This window comes from Cervus elaphus, chromosome 2 (genome assembly GCF_910594005.1).
Source record: "Cervus elaphus chromosome 2, mCerEla1.1, whole genome shotgun sequence".
NCBI classification, from domain to species: Eukaryota; Metazoa; Chordata; class Mammalia; order Artiodactyla; family Cervidae; genus Cervus; species Cervus elaphus.
In genome coordinates this window covers 1480560-1495572 of record NC_057816.1, presented here as the reverse complement: position 1 = coordinate 1495572, position 15013 = coordinate 1480560, and the positions used below count along the sequence as shown (strand labels likewise).

The 15013-nt window shown below is 68.3% G+C and overlaps 2 protein-coding genes across 10 annotated transcripts in view; one reads left to right on the top strand and one right to left on the bottom strand.

Annotated features, from left to right (window-relative positions):
* Positions 1 to 1143: 1143 nt before the first annotated feature.
* Positions 1144 to 6396, top strand: LOC122677287 (proline-rich protein 33-like). The gene is made up of 2 exons (XM_043877244.1): positions 1144 to 1275; positions 4849 to 6396. The coding sequence occupies exon 2, from the start codon at positions 4858 to 4860 to the stop codon at positions 6394 to 6396; it is 1539 nt and encodes a 512-aa protein (XP_043733179.1). The 5' UTR covers positions 1144 to 1275; positions 4849 to 4857.
* The window catches only part of LSP1 (lymphocyte specific protein 1), a 40231-nt gene continuing 28714 nt past the window's right edge, over positions 3497 to 15013 (bottom strand). For 7 of the 9 annotated variants that reach the window (XM_043923292.1, XM_043923324.1, XM_043923349.1 and 4 more), the window contains 9 exons: positions 13822 to 13992; positions 12054 to 12249; positions 11610 to 11699; positions 11372 to 11415; positions 9353 to 9434; positions 8437 to 8571; positions 8098 to 8175; positions 7853 to 7955; positions 3497 to 3906 (listed from right to left, as the gene is read on the bottom strand). In XM_043923292.1, coding sequence (XP_043779227.1) covers positions 7866 to 7955; positions 8098 to 8175; positions 8437 to 8571; positions 9353 to 9434; positions 11372 to 11415; positions 11610 to 11699; positions 12054 to 12249; positions 13822 to 13992 — 886 coding nt within the window. In that variant the 3' untranslated portion in view covers positions 3497 to 3906; positions 7853 to 7865. The remainder of the gene's footprint in view (positions 3907 to 7852; positions 7956 to 8097; positions 8176 to 8436; positions 8572 to 9352; positions 9435 to 11371; positions 11416 to 11609; positions 11700 to 12053; positions 12250 to 13821; positions 13993 to 15013) is intronic. The other 2 variants (XM_043923286.1, XM_043923277.1) reach the window with 2 other exon arrangements.

Genomic DNA, 15013 nt, shown 5'->3' with positions numbered 1-15013 from the left:
CGGGCCCCCCTCTGCCCGCAGGCTGGGCTCCGCACGCTGCCCACGGCGGGCTCTGCCACGCGCCCGTGGAGCCCACTCTTTCTCTTCTCACCAGACCCCAGGCGGCACCATCCAATCGGCAGGCATCTCGCCCACGGCCTCCCATGGGTCCCTCGTGGGCCACTGAGGCCACACGCTCCTCTGGGTCTGCCCCTCGGGTAGGGAAGCCGAGATGCAGAGCAGGGGAGAGGGGCCTGAAAGACCCGAGAGGCTCGGTGGGGCCGTGGTTGCTCCGAGGATGCTGGCCTGACCCAGAGCCGAGGCTGGTGGGCCAGGGGCCAGGCCAGGGGGTGGTCTCCGGCAGACTCGGATGAGGGTCCTGTCCTCCCAAGGCTGAGGGCCAGGGGTGTCAGGACGGCCGCGCTCACACCCCAGCCCTGGAGCCCCCTGGCTCCGCGCCCTGCTCTGGCCCCCCGAGCCTTCTGGAAGGTTTCCCTCAGCACCTCATCCAATTTCTGCAAGCCGGAGATAAGGCCGTGGGGCTCGAGACAGGCAGGGTGGGCCCGCCGTCCTCAGCCAGAGGGCGGATGGAGCCCCCATCCTGTCCACCCTCCCAGAGCTCCTGGGGGTGGGGAGCCCCCGAAGCCAGAGGCGCCGGGCTGTCTTGCCTCCCTCGCAGGGTCTCTGAATCCCTCCTCTGGCCCAGGACCTGGGACAGGCCACACACAGCGCTGACCCTGGGATAACCTGACCAACTCTATGTCCAGTGGGCTCAGCCGTAAAGACACATCCGCATGAGAGCCCTGGGCTCCTCCTGTGGACCCCCTGCCCCGTCTGCTCCCCATGGTGGGAGCTGACGGCCCTTCTCAGGCGGGCACCCCGTGCTCTGCTGACAGTGACCACGTCCCCCCGTACACAGATGCAGGGAGACTCTGGGGGAGCACAGTAGGGGCTCACGTGCGTCCAGCCCCACCGGCCGCCAGTGCCCGGAGCAGCCGGCCACACCTCGCCCAGGCCTGGGGCATCTTTACCCACAGGGGGGCACTCCTTGGCCCTGCAGTGACCCTGCTCGGCCAGCAGAGGAGGGTGGCTGTCCGCTCAGCGGCCTTGGCCCTGGCAGGAGCGCGCCCATGAGCGGGCATTGCCAGAGAGCGGGCGCTGAGGTCAGAGGGATGCGGCAGGTTTTATTTTGGGTATCGGCGACCTCCCTCTCGGGGCGCCAGGCCCGGGGTTCAGCAGGACGGCGTCGAGCGGGTGCTGCTGGACCGGCTGCCGGCTGCCCGGGGCCTGCGACAGGTAATCCACACCCCGTGTGCCGGCCTGGGCTGGGAGCAGGGGGCAGGGCTGGGTCCCCCCGGGCCTGGGGATCTGGGCTGGAGGCACGGACCGGGCGGCCCAGCCCGAGGCTGCAGCAAGGGAATGACCTGAGCCCCAGGAAGAGTTTGAGGGCTGACGGGGCAGGGCCTTGGCCTGGGGACAGAGTGCGGTGGGCTGGGGTGGGCTTCTCAAGCCTGCAAAGCTGAGCTGAGCCACGGAGCAGGAGGAGGCTGTGGTGGGGGGGGGGGCGCCCCCTCAGGTTCCTGCAGGGTTGACGCCCAGGGGACAGGGGAGGGCAGGGGCCCCCGCGTGTGCATGGTTGGGGGTGGCAGGGCCCAGAGACCTTGAACTGCGCCTGGCAGCCCTGAGCTGACCTGGGCGCCCACTCCAGCACTGGTCTGAGCTCCCAGTCGGCCCAGCCTGCGGGCTCAGGCTCTGCCAGGCCCCAGATAGAAGCCGCTGACGCAGCACTGTGGGGTGAGCTCGTCCCAGCCTGGGTGGCCACCCCCACACACCCTGAGCACTTCTGCGGGCTCCACAGTGGGTCGCTGGTTTGCGCTGTGTGGGGCTGGCATCTGCGCCCGTAGCTGGGGATCAGGGGCTGCCTGGGGGTGGGGGGCACTGAGGCAGTCAAGACGGAGGGCAGAGCGCCAGAGCCCAGGCAGTGGCCCCCGAGCCTCTCGACCTCTGTGGTGGGCAGGCCCTGACCCCAGGTTCTGTAAGGCGGGGACTTAATGCTGCCGCAGCAGAGGAAACAGGCCCTGGAGTCCTGTCCCCGAGGCCAGGACCCCGAGAGGGGCTGGGCTGGGTGCGGGCTGAGTGACCGGCTGCTTCTCTTGCCCGGCCCCATCCACCCCTCGGCCCTCGGGGCTCCGCTCGCTGCCCAGAGGCCCAGGGGCTGCCTCTGCCTGTGGCCCTCAGCTAATGTCCCATCCGGTCGGTGGACAAGAAGCCCTCCTTCCCTAGGAGATGCCCCCAGCTGGCGGGCACAGCCCTGGACGCCCCCGTGGAGGGGCCGCGGGCGACAGACCGTGTGTGCCGTGCCCAGGCTCCAGCACCCCCGGCCCGCCCGTACTCCTGCTCCCCTTCAGGACGCCTCAGAAAGTGGGCTCTGAGCAGACCCAGGCCTGGGGTACCAAAGGACCCGGGGGCCTGCTCATCAAAGGGGCTCCCCTGACATGGAGGGCAGCAGGGCCCCGCAGTGCAGGGGGTCGCAGGCCGGGGGGGCGCACACGGGCCGGAAGGACAGCCCCAGCCTGCCCCTGCCACAGGCCTGTCCGTGCACGTGGTGCAAATCTGTCACCCAAGAGGGCCTCACCTCTCTTGCTGTTTCCACACCAGTCCATCCGCCTACCCATCCCTCCCTCCTTCTATCCATCTGTCCATCAACCTTGTCCCTCCATCCATCCATCCATCCATCCATCTGCCTAGCCATCCGTCCCTCCCTCCCCATCCACCCATCCATTCCTCCCTCCATCCATTCATCCATCGACCTATCTCTCCCTCCCTCCCCATCCATCCATCCATCCATCCCTCCATCCATCCCTCCATCTCTTCATCCATCCATCCATCCCTCCACCCATCTATCCATCCATCCATCCCTTTATCCATCTATCCATCTATACCTTCCTCCCTCCCTCCGTCCATTCTCCCTCCCTCCTTCTATCCATCTGTCCACAAACCTTATCCCCTCATCCATCCACCTACCTCTCCCTCCCTTCCCCATCCCTCCATCTGTCCATCAGCCTTAACCCTCCTTCCAACCATTCCTTCCTCCATCCCTCCATCCACCTATCCATCCATCCCTCCATCTATCCATGGATCTTAACCCTCCATCATCCATCATCCATCATCCACACATCCACCAAATCTCCTGGGTACCAGGATGAGGATGACCCTAAGGAAGGTCTCGTCCTCAGAGAACGCACAGCTTAGGGGCACAGAGCGACGTGTACACAGTCTCGGGGGCTGCAGACTTTGCGGGGCGAGTGCCACAGATGTCCCAGAGGAGGACTGAGCCCGTGTGCACCCTGACTGTGGCCACCACGCCCCTCAGAGCCCAGAGCCTCACGCGCAGAAGGCCACTGGGCAGGACAGGACCTGCAGAGGCTCGGACCCTACCACTGGGCAGGGCCGACGGCCCTTCCAGACCCCCGCGCTTCGTCCCTGCCCCGTCAGCGAGCCCCAGAGAGCCGGCACGTGGAGACACATGGGAGCTTTACTGGACAGCGGGGGGCGGGGGGACAGTGCGGGCAGGGCAGGGGTTGTGGCTCTTGACCTGGAGACTCCGGCACGTGGCCGCTCCCAGCACTGACGGCGCCTTCCCTGGGAGCTTGTGGCTTCTCTGGAGAGGGTCCCTTTACCAACCAACAGCCAGAGTTCCTCTCCTCCTGGAACTGTGGTGGCAGTGAGCGCCACGTCGGAGGGCGAGGTCGGCAGGCCCCGCAGCAAGAGCGGCCAGGGTTGCGGGGCGAGAGCAGGTGTGAGAAGCAGCTTCTTCAGCAAGGTCGGGTTCGGGGGGCGGGAGGGTGGACCTGACCAGGTTCTCCCCTGGGCGTGCAGACTCGGAGGCAGGACGTGCTGCTGGCCTGTGCCCTGCTCCTGGGAAAGCTGAAACATACGGGGAGGTGGGGGGGGGCATCAGGCGCAGTCCCAGGAGGGCCGCTGCCTCTCTCCGGGGGCCACCCGGCTCCATCCAACCCCTCCGGCCGCCAGGAGCAGCCTCCCTGGTCCCCCTGCAGCCTGGAGGCCTGCTCCCGACGCTGCCGCCTGGACCCTGCTCAGGGCGCAGAGTGGAGGGACTTGGCCTGGGCACCCCGCCCTTCCCGAGGAGGTCCCGGTCCTCCAGTCGCGGGCAGCAGCCGGGAGCAGACCCCCTCCTGGGCCCCCCAGCTCCTGCCTGACCGAGCGGCCCCACGGCCACAGCCCTGGCCTCCCTCCTTTCCAGCCCGCAGCCCCCGCTCTGCCCAGCCACCATCCGTCAACGTCCCTGCGAGCACGTGGCGCCCACAAAGCGGGGTGGGCGGCTTGGCCAGGACCAGCCCGCCGGGAGGCCTGTGGGAACGTCCCGTTTAGCCGGAGCTCGGAGGGAGCTGCTCCCGCCTCCGCCCAGCCAGCCGACCTCTCGGGACGCTGCCCCTGCCTCCCTGGCCGCTGGCCGCCACCTCGCCGCGGCTCGCAGCGGACGCGCCTGTGGTTGGCCCGGCGACGGCAAGGCGGCCCTCACGTTTGCGGGCGGCCGCCCCTCCTGCCTCTGTGGGCGGCCGGCCCAGCACGTGCCCCCGCTTGGCGCCTGCCTGTGGGTCTCCCAGCCCGGCTCCTGCTGCCTCCCACCAGGCACCTCGGGCCACGGTGGGCTCACTTCTAGTCTGGGGGTGATGTCGGGGCCACCCCCTTGATCAATGCTGCGAACATTCCTGCCCCGAGTGCACCTGGCCTCAGGCAGCAGAGCACCTGGGGGCCCCCCTGCAGACGAGGGGGCCTTGTGCCCCCCTCAGGGACGGGACCTGCGGGCAGAGGGCTCGGCTCACCGCCGCCTCCTTCCCACCCTAGGGAGCAGCCATGCTCATCTCGGCCGCCTCCGTGGCCCCTGGGACGGCTGGGCCGTGTCGCCCGGGGCACCCCGGACCTCCACCACCTCTGTTGCCCAAGCCGGGAAAAGACAACCTGCGCCTGCAGAAGCTGCTGAGGAAGGCTGCCCGGAAGAGGATGGGCGGGGGTGGGCCCACCGCCCAACCCGGGGCTTTCCGCACCTCCCTGTCCCCTGTGAGCGAGGCCAGCCACGACCAGGAGGCCCCGAGCCCACGTCCCACAGAGGCCCCGCGTCCAGCAGAGGCCCCGCATCCGGCTGAAGCCCTGCGTCCCACAGAGGCCCCGCGTCCAGCAGAGGCCCCGCGTCCAGCAGAGGCCCTGCGTCCCATGGAGGCCCCGCGTCCGGCTGAAGCCCTGCGTCCCACCGAGGCCCTGCGTCCAGCAGAGGCCCCACGTCCCATAGAGGCCCCGCGTCCGGCTGAGGCCCTGCAGGCTGTGGCTGCCACGCCCCGTTGCCCCCCAACACCTGTCATCCACCACGTGGCCTCCCCCACACAGAGGTCCACGTTCTCCTTCAGCCTCGCCCAGCGCAGGAGCCTGGCTTCCCACTTCAGGGCCACGGGCCCCCAGCTCGCAGCCCCAGCCCCGGAGCTCGCCTGGTGCCCCAGCGGCTTCGCCCAGGTCTCGGCCCCTGCAGCGAGGGGCCGCCACGTCAGCCAAGTGCACGTCCGGCTGGCGCCATCGCCACAGGCCGGGACCCCCGAGCCCCCCCCGGCAGCCCCCCAGGATCAGTACACGGCCCCCCGCCCTCCTGGGGCTCAGCCCCTGATCCCTGTGGCCCACATCCGCCCACTGCCCACTGGGACGCAGGCGGCCAGCCCCCGGCCTGCGGCATCCCCAGTGCCCAGGCCTCCCCCTGGCCTGCAGGCCTCGGTGCCCAGGGAGGCTGGCACCCGGGTGGTGGTGCCCGTCGCCCCCACCTACCGCTCGCCGGGGCCCTCGCCTTTCAGGCCAGCCTCTGGGACCCCCGAAGCTGGGCGCCTGGAGGAGCCCCCCGCGGCTGGCCCTGCTGAGGCCGAGAGAGCCTCCAGCCCCTGCGGCGCCTCACCTCCGACCCCGTCGGCAGGCCCCCAGCCCTGCCTGGCCCCCAGAGCCGCAGCCAGGCCCCAGCTCAGCGGCTGGACGCGCCTGAAGCAGCAGCTGCTGGAGGAGTCGGAGGAGCCCCAGTTCCCAGAGCCGGAGCCCAGCCCGGGGCAGGTGGGCCAGGGCGGGAGCGCCCTCGCCAGCCCAGCGCCCCGGCCCCCCGCCTCCCGGGCCTCCAAGATGTGGGATGCGGTGCTCTACCGCATGTCGGTGGCCGCGTCCCGCGGCGGCCAGGCGGGGCCCGGAGCCGGGGCACCCACCCTGGCCGGCCTCAGTCGCCTGCCTTTCCTTTATCGGCCTCGCTTCAACGCCCGCAAGCTGCAGGAGGTGGCCGCCCGACCCCCTCCCGTGACCTCCCCGGTCCTGGTCCTGAACCCCCAGCCCAAGAACTTCAACCGGACGGCAGCCGGCTGGGGGCTCCACTGAATGGCTGGGAGACCCCAGGGCCGTGGGGTGGACGAGAGGGGCTGAGTGTCCAGCTGGGAAACTGAAACAGTTCAAGAGGGGAGCCTGGCGGCCTGGGGTCTGGAGGGGCGCTGGGGCAGACGGGAGCAGGAAGCAGCACGGCGGGAAGAAGCAGGTAGCCAGGAGGCGGGTTTGGACGGTGCGGAGGGGCAGAGAGAGGTCTGAGTGTGGGGGCTTTGGGGTGAACCTCTGGGGAGGCAGACAGTTCAGGAGGCCGCCTTGAGGTCAGGGTTGTCTGAGTAGCCTCACAGGGCAGGGCCAACCTGGGCATCTGCACGGGGCTTGGGGCAGGGGCTGCAGGGGGCGGTCACCCGCGGGGCTGGAGGGGCCGTGGTGCTCGGGAGGGTCTGCCCGGCTCCAGGAAGCAGGGCCAGGGTGAATCCCGGGAGCTCTGGGTCGTGAGTCCTGACATGTGCCAGGACAAGGAGGACTCTGGGGCCGCTCCCTTCTGCCGAGAAAGCGGGGGGAGACTTGTGTCTCCGTGGGGGCGGGTAGTGGCTGGGGGCTCGGGCGGGGTCGCCTGTGTGGGCTTCCCTGGCGGTGGGACTGACGTGCCGCCCGAGGACGGGGCCCTGGCCAGCGCTGGGAGCAGGCTGAGGCCGGGGTGGGGGTGGTGAGCCAGCCCCTCACTGCTGCCCTTTGCTGTGGCTTTTGCTCCCCCCGGACTGAGGGCCAAGCTCCGGGGGCACTTGCTGATGAGACGGGGTGGGAGGGGGTGTCTCAGCCTCAAGGCTGGATGAGAAGACTGGGGGAGAACAGCCTGGCCCAGTGGGCAAGGTCCAGCCAAGGCCTAGACAGGTGGGGAAGGGGGCCCCCACTGTGCCCTCAGACGGGGTCTGACTCAGGACCAGCGCTGGGGCTCTGACCAGCAGTGGGAGAGAAACACGGACGTGTGGCGGGCAGGACTCAGGAGGGAAGGAGGCGGCTGGCAGGGGGACTTGCCGCGTGCTGTACATGGATCCTGGGATCCAGGCCACTAATAAAACTGTGCATGACCACGCCGCCGTCGGCTTTCTGCCTCCACCAGGTGATGGGGCGCGGTAGCCACAGGAGCAGCTCCCGCCGGGACCAGAGGGAGGGCCCGCCGAGACCCTCCGCCCACTGACGGGCGGGACCGAGCCCCGGGACTCCGCTTCTGGCCACGCTCGCCCTACAGTGCCTGGGAAGGCCTCCCCTGCCCAAGCGGCGCAGACGGGGAATCATGGCTCCTCCCAGGAGGGAGTCCGAGCTTTGCCGGGGTCGGGGCAGGACCCCAGAAGGACGGGGGTGGGCAGGGGGACCAGAGGGGCAGGCTCCGGCCCGCCCTGAGCCGGGCACTCCGCCCTCACGAGCCTCCTCCTGGCCCCGGCCACCTGGCGCCCAGGGCGGCAAATTTCACACACAACACATGGCACGCGGGCCGCTGCTGTGGACTCACCAGGCGGATGGGCCTAGGGCGCCGGGCCCTCGTCCACAAGCACCTTCTCATACTTTCCATGTCCGGTGGCCACAAACTTGTACCTCTTCCCAGACGGGGTGCTCTGCCGGGAAGTCCGGGGCCAAGGTGAGCGCCGCGGAGGGAGACAACGCCGGCCGCGGGAAGGCCTCCCAAGGGCGCCGAGGAGCCGCGCTCCCCGCCCACCTGCTCGACCCGCCCCCGGCGTCAGCCGCGTTCAGACGCACCTTGACCGTGGACGAAGTCTTGGGGCCTCCCTTCTGCTCCCAGAGATCCCGCCTGCTCATGTCTCCGGCCACAATATCCTGGGGGCAGAGGGAAGCCGCGTCACAGGGGGCCCCCACCGGGGGAGCTGGGAGCCCCGGGCCGGCTACAATTCCAGGACCGCAGGGCCGGCCCGCGTGCCTCCTTGCGGGGAGCGCCCACGGACGAGGCCCGGAAGCCGCCCCCCAGCCCTCCCCCGGGACCAGCCCTGCGACCACGGGCCCTGCGGCCCACACTTCAGCCCGGATGGCCCGCGCTTGCTGTGCCTAGGGGCCCGGCCCCGCCCCAGGAGGGACGCCTACCTTGCAGGGGGCGGACTTGGCTGCCGACTGAGCCTGCACCTCTCCCGTCTCCCAGCGGCTCTTAGTGCTCGCCACAGCCATGCTGGGCAGCTCGATGGAGGGCTGGCGGGTGAGCTTGGGGGTCCGGCCCGCGGTCTGCAGAGGAGACAGGGCCATCCTCGCTCTGCTCGGGCACGGGGTTGGAGGAGCAGGGCTTGAACGGAAGGGCCTTGGATGGATTGACGGTTGGGTGGACGGGAGTTAGTTGGGTGAAAGGGCGCTGGTTGTATGGAGGTGTGGGTTGGGGTGAATGGCATTGGTTGCATAGAGGAACATACATTGAACAAAGAAATATTGGGTGGAAAGACACTGGCTGAATGGAGGGGTACTGGTTAGATGGGTATTGGTTGGATGGAGGGGTGCAGATTGAATGGAAGGGTGTTAGTTGGATAGAGGGATGTGGAATTAGAGGAGGGACATTGGTCGGATGGAGAGGTGTTGGTTGGATAGAGGAACATTGGTTAAACAAAGAAGTGTTGCTTGGATAGAAGGCCATCGCTTGAATAGAGAAGTGTTGGATGGAAGGATGTTGGCTGGACAGAGTGGTATTGGTTGGCTGGAGGGTCATTGGTTGGATAAAGGGGTGTTGATTGCAAGGAGGGGTGTAGGTTGGATGGAAGAGAGCTGAATAAACAATGTGCTAGTTGGATGCGGGGTGGGGGTAGGATCGACGGAGGAACCGTGGTTGGATGGATAAAGGGCGAGATGGAAGAATGTGGAAGGGTGGAGTAGTGTAGATCAAATAGAAGGTTAGTTGAATAAAAGGGTGTTAGTTGGCTGAGGGCAGTAGGATCAGTGGAGGGACACTGGTTGGATGAAGGAAAGGGCACACGAAGGGACAAAGCACCCCGCAGAAAGTGAGGGCACCTGTGCCCACCTCAACGGCCTGGGTGTACTGCTCCAGCCGCTCATCAATCTTGGAGATGGGCAGGGCCGGCTGGGACCTCTTCACACTGTTACTGGGGAGAGAAGGGTCTTGGCCCAGGGCCCCGCCCTCAGCTTCTGGCCTCACCCTGAGCACCCGCCACAGGTCTCTCGGGCCCCAGATCTCCACCTCCTGGGCCCCCTCTTCAGCCTTCCCCCGGAGAACCCTCCGTCCTGCCTCCCCTGGAGAACCCTGGGTCCTGCCTCCCCTGGAGAACCTGGGCCCTGCTTCCCCTGGAGAACCCTGGGTCCTGCCTCCCCTGGAGAACCTGGGCCCTGCCTCCCCTGGAGAACCCTGGGTCCTGCTTCCCCTTGAAGAACACTGGGTCCTGTCTTCCCTTGAAGAACCTGGGCCCTGCTTCCCCTGGAGAACCTGGGCCCTGCTTCCCCTGGAGAACCCTGGGCCCTGCCTCCCCTGGAGAACCCTGGGTCCTGCCTTCCCCTGGAGAACCTGGGCCCTGCCTCCCCTGGAGAACTCTGGGTCCTGCTTCCCCTGGAGAACCCTGGGCCCTGCTTCCCCTGGAGAACCTGGGCACTGCCTTCCCCTGGAGAACCTGGGCCCTGCCTTCCCCTGGAGAACCTGGGCCCTGCTTTCCCTGGAGAACCTAGGCCCTGCCTTCCCCTGGAGAACCTGGGCCCTGCTTTCTCTGGAGAACCTGGGCCCTGTCTTCCCCTGGAGAACCCTGGGTCCTGCTTCCCCTGGAGAACCCTGGGCCCCCTCTTCAGCCTTCCCCTGGAGAACCCTCGGTCCTGCCTCCCCTAGAGAACCTGGGCCCTGCCTTCCCCTGGAGAACCTGGGCCCTACATTCCCCTGGAGAACCTGGGCCCTACATTCCCATGGAGAATCTGGGCCCTACATTCCCCTGGAGAACCCTGGGTCCTGCTTCCCCTGGAGAACCTGGGTCCTGCCTTCCCCTGGAGAACCCTGGGTCCTGCCTTCCCCTGGAGAACCTGGGCCCTGCTTCCCCTGGAGAACCTGGGCCCTGCCTTCCCGTGGAGAACCCTGGGTCCTGCCTCCCCTGGAGAACCCTGGGCCCTGCCTCCCCTGGAGAACCCTGGGTCCTGCCTCCCCTGGAGAACCTGGGCCCTGCTTCCCCTGGAGAACCCTGGGTCCTGCCTCCCCTGGAGAACCTGGGCCCTGCCTCCCCTGGAGAACCCTGGGTCCTGCTTCCCCTTGAAGAACACTGGGTCCTGTCTTCCCTTGAAGAACCTGGGCCCTGCTTCCCCTGGAGAACCTGGGCCCTGCTTCCCCTGGAGAACCTGGGCCCTGCTTCCCCTGGAGAACCCTGGGCCCTGCCTCCCCTGGAGAACCCTGGGTCCTGCCTTCCCCTGGAGAACCTGGGCCCTGCCTCCCCTGGAGAACCTGGGCCCTGCCTCCCCTGGAGAACTCTGGGTCCTGCTTCCCCTGGAGAACCCTGGGCCCTGCTTCCCCTGGAGAACCTGGGCCCTGCTTTCCCTGGAGAACCTAGGCCCTGCCTTCCCCTGGAGAACCTGGGCCCTGCTTTCTCTGGAGAACCTGGGCCCTGTCTTCCCCTGGAGAACCCTGGGTCCTGCTTCCCCTGGAGAACCCTGGGCCCCCTCTTCAGCCTTCCCCTGGAGAACCCTCGGTCCTGCCTCCCCTAGAGAACCTGGGCCCTGCCTTCCCCTGGAGAACCTGGGCCCTACATTCCCCTGGAGAACCTGGGCCCTACATTCCCATGGAGAACCCTGGGCCCTACATTCCCCTGGAGAACCCTGGGTCCTGCTTCCCCTGGAGAACCTGGGTCCTGCCTTCCCCTGGAGAACCTGGGCCCTGCTTCCCCTGGAGAACCTGGGTCCTGCCTTCCCGTGGAGAACCCTGGGTCCTGCCTCCCCTGGAGAACCCTGGGTCCTGCCTCCCCTGGAGAACCCTGGGCCCTGCCTCCCCTGGAGAACCCTGGGTCCTGCCTCCCCTGGAGAACCTGGGTACTGCCTGGGAAGCAGCCAGACATACCTCTTCTTAATGGAGCGGTTCAGGGACTCGGTTCTGTCGCTGAGCTGTGGAGGGCGGGCGGAGATGGAGCCTTGAAAGCCGGAGCGAGGCCCAGAGCCCCCGCCCCACAGCTGCGCCCCGTGCCCCACCCCCCGTCCCACGGCTCAGCTCATGCCCATCCCAGGCCCTGCCAAGCACCGCACGGCACACAGGCAGCAGCCCATGCAGGAAAAAGGACAAGGCATGGGGCGGAACCTACTTTGGTGCTGGGGCTCAGGGGAGGTGAGCCCACTTCGGTCCCCTCCAAGACCAGGGGGCTGGGTGTCCTGGGCTGTCGGCAGCTCTGGTGCTGGGAGCAGAATGTCTGGGGTTAGGGTTGGACCACTGTCCCCTCGTCCCCCCTCCTGCCCCCCCAGGGCCCCAGCGGACGCTGCCCCTCCCTGGGCCTCCTCGGCTCCTCTCCTGCCTGACGTGCTCTGATTCTGAATTCTCTGTCGCGGAAGCTGGTGAGTCTGGGAACATGCTGTTCCATCCCTCGGTCACCAGCCTCACCGCCCTCGGGGGCTGCAGGGGCTACTGTCTGCAGGTGGGGGTGACGGCTCCCTCTGGGCCGGTCCCATGAGGCCCACAGGGCCTGCAGGCAGCAGAGAAAGAGCCAGCCCAGGGCTGGAGTGCCACCCAGACCTGTGGGGAGCCCCCGCACCTGCACCTCTGCCTCCTCGGTCCCCGCCAGCCCTGGGCTGCCCTGCACGGGCTCCTCGGGCCCGCTGGGCTCTGGGGCCTCTGCGGCCAGCCCCTCCCGGGGCTCCAAGTCAGGGCTCAGATGCAGCTCCTCCAGACGGACCTCAGCGGGGCTCAGCTCGTCGGCACCCTGGGTCCCAGAGGTGCGCTGGTGGGGCCTGTGGTCGTGGGGGAGGCAATCCAATTAGTCAAAGGTCATCTGATGGTTTGCTTTGAGGGTCTCCCCAGGTCTGAGCGTTGGTTTCCCCGTCTGTAAGTTGGGGCCCTCAGACCAGCTGAGTGCCAAGGAATCCCAAGACCCCAGCATCTTTGGGGAAGTGAGGCCAAGGACCTCAGCGTCTGCCCCATGGTGACCAGTGCCCACTGCCCCGTGGACAGAGGGCCACCGGCTCACTGAGGCTACTCCCAGGCCCCAGGCCGGGCCCGTGTCCTGCTTGTCAGTGTCTGCCTGGTTGGCCTAGGCGGGGCCCCTGTTCCTGCCCGATCCGTGTAGGGGCGACAGGCCTGGGCGTCCAGTAGGCCTGAGGAGGGGGCTGAGGGGGGTTTGGGAGCTGGTGCAGTGGGAGACAAGGCAAGAACTGGGGTCACAGCCGGGACCACAGCCCAGAGGAGCAGGCCGGACACGGCTGGCTGGGGGCAGGGGAGGCCGGCCGCTGGCAGCCCGTGCAGGCCTGCATTTGAGCGGGACTGAACCTGGAGAAGAAGATGGGAAATTCTCGCATTTTCCATGATTTCAGGCCCCTTGGTGTTCGTGCCAGCCAAGACCCAGACCCACCACCCAAGGTGCGCCGGGTTGGAGCCAGCAGCAGCCTCACAGAGGCCCATTCAGCCCCGGCTGCGGGCGGCCAGGCAGGTGCGGGGGGCAGGGAGGCCTGGCGCCCAGGAGGGTCCGCGGAAGAGCCACAGTGCCCCCTGCTGGCAGGCCAGGCCGCCGGGGACAAAGGGAGCCGGCTCGGCGGCCACTCCGACCAGAGGAGAGGGGCCTCCCTGCTGCCCCCCGCCCCAGCTCAGCAATGCAGGGTGCACCCGGCCCCCAGAGACCGTGGGGAACTGAGGCCTGGAAAGGGTCCTGGCCGAAGGGCCACAGCAGGACCAGGGCCCGGCCGGCTCTGGGTGTGGGGGCTGCTTGCAGGAGGACTAGGGTTGACGGAGGGACGGGAGAGGTCTTAGTGAGAGCTCGGGCTGGTTGGGACCTTGGGGTGGGGGGACCGCAGATGGCCTGGGGAGGGGGCCAGGGCCCCAAGCACAGCGCTCCCGAGCCCATCCGGGCCCCGACCACGGCCGAGGGCCCGAAGCCCGGCTGAGAGCCCCCCGAGGCGGGTGGGGGCAAGGCCCCCTCCCCCCACCAGCCCCAGCTCAGCGGCTGCGCATCTGGAAAGCTTGTCCCCCAGGCCGCCTCGAGGCCGCACATCTGGAAATACCTGCTCCCCTCCGTGGGAACAGCGCGCGCCGCCCCCGGGGAGGAAGGGGCCCGGGGGCGCGGGGCCTCCCTGACGTCAGCAGGCTGCACACGTGCTGAGCGGGCCGCAGCTGGTCTGGACGGGCCGGGGCCCTGGGAGCCCAGAGCGAGCCCCACCCGCCGCCCCCGTCTCGTTCTCTTCCTCCTCCTGCCCCCACGGCCGCAGGGGCGTTTTGGGGGGCTGCTGGGGAGGGGCGCAGAGGGTGCGGCCCGGACACGGGTTAGGGGGCTGGAGGGAGCCCGCCACCCCTAGGCTGTGACCTCCACTTGCCTGTCGTCCTCCTGCGTCCCCTCCGGACTCTCGCCCCCAGGGGGGTCCCCCGCATCCGTGGTCTCCCCAGCACCCCAGTGCTGCTGCCGCTGCTGCTCCGGCTTCTGGGACCAGTCGCCAAAGCCCTCATCCTCGTCCAGTTCAGGGGCCTCTGAGGGCTTGGGGCTGAGGCTGGAAGAGCAGGCAGGGTCTCAGGGCCAGGCTGGAGGTGGGGCCGGGGGCTCTCAGACCCTGGGCGCCAAGCATGGGAGACCCTGGTCTGCACAGACGCAGCACTCCACTGCTGGGCTGGGTCTCCCCCATCAGTCTGGGGCTCCCCAAGTGCTGGGGTGTTCCTCCCCCTCAGTCTAGGCCTCCCCAGCTTCTGAGCTGAGTCTTTCTCCTCAGTCTAGGGCTCCCCAAGTGCTGGGCCGAGCCTCCCCCATTAGTCTTGGGCTCCCCAAGTGCTGGGCTGAGCCTCCCCCATTAGTCTGGGGCTCCCCAAGTGCTGGGCCGGGCCTCCCCCATTAGTCTGGGGCTCCCCAAGTGCTGGGCTGAGCCTCCCCCATTAGTCTGGGACTCCCCAAGTGCTGGGCCGGGCCTCCCCCATTAGTCTGGGGCTCCCCAAGTGCTGGGCTGAGCCTCCCCCATTAGTCTGGGACTCCCCAAGTGCTGGGCCGGGCCTCCCCCCTCAGTCTGGGGCTCCCTAAGTGCTGGGCTGAGCCTCCCCCCTCAGTCTGGGGCTCCCCAAGTGCTGGGCTGAGCCTCCCCCATTAGTCTGGGGCTCCCCAAGTGCTGGGCTGAGCCTCCCCCATTGGTCTGGTGCTCCCCAAGTGCTGGGCTGAGCCTCCCCCATTAGTCTGGGGCTCCCCAAGTGCTGGGCTGAGCCTCCCCCATTAGTCTGGGGCTCCCCAAGTGCTGGGCTGGGCCTCCCCCTCAGTCTGGGGCTCCTCAAGTGCTGGGCTGAGCCTCCCCCATTAGTCTGGGGCTCCCCAAGTGCTGGGCCGGGCCTCCCCCCTCAGTCTGGGGCTCCCCAAGTGCTGGGCTGAGCCTCCCCCATTAGTCTGGGGCTCCCCAAGTGCTGGGTCAGGCCTCCCCCCTCAGTCTGGGGCTCCCCAAGTGCTGGGGTGTTCCTCCCCCATTAGTCTGGGGCTCCCCAAGTGCTGGGCTGAGCCTCCCCCATTAGTCTGGGGCTCCCCAAGTGCTGGGTCGG

Excerpts from the sequence above, each read along its gene's own strand:
- LOC122677287 (XM_043877244.1), top strand. The coding sequence starts at position 4,858 with ATGCTCATCTCGGCCGCCTCCGTGGCCCCTGGGACGGCTGGGCCGTGT.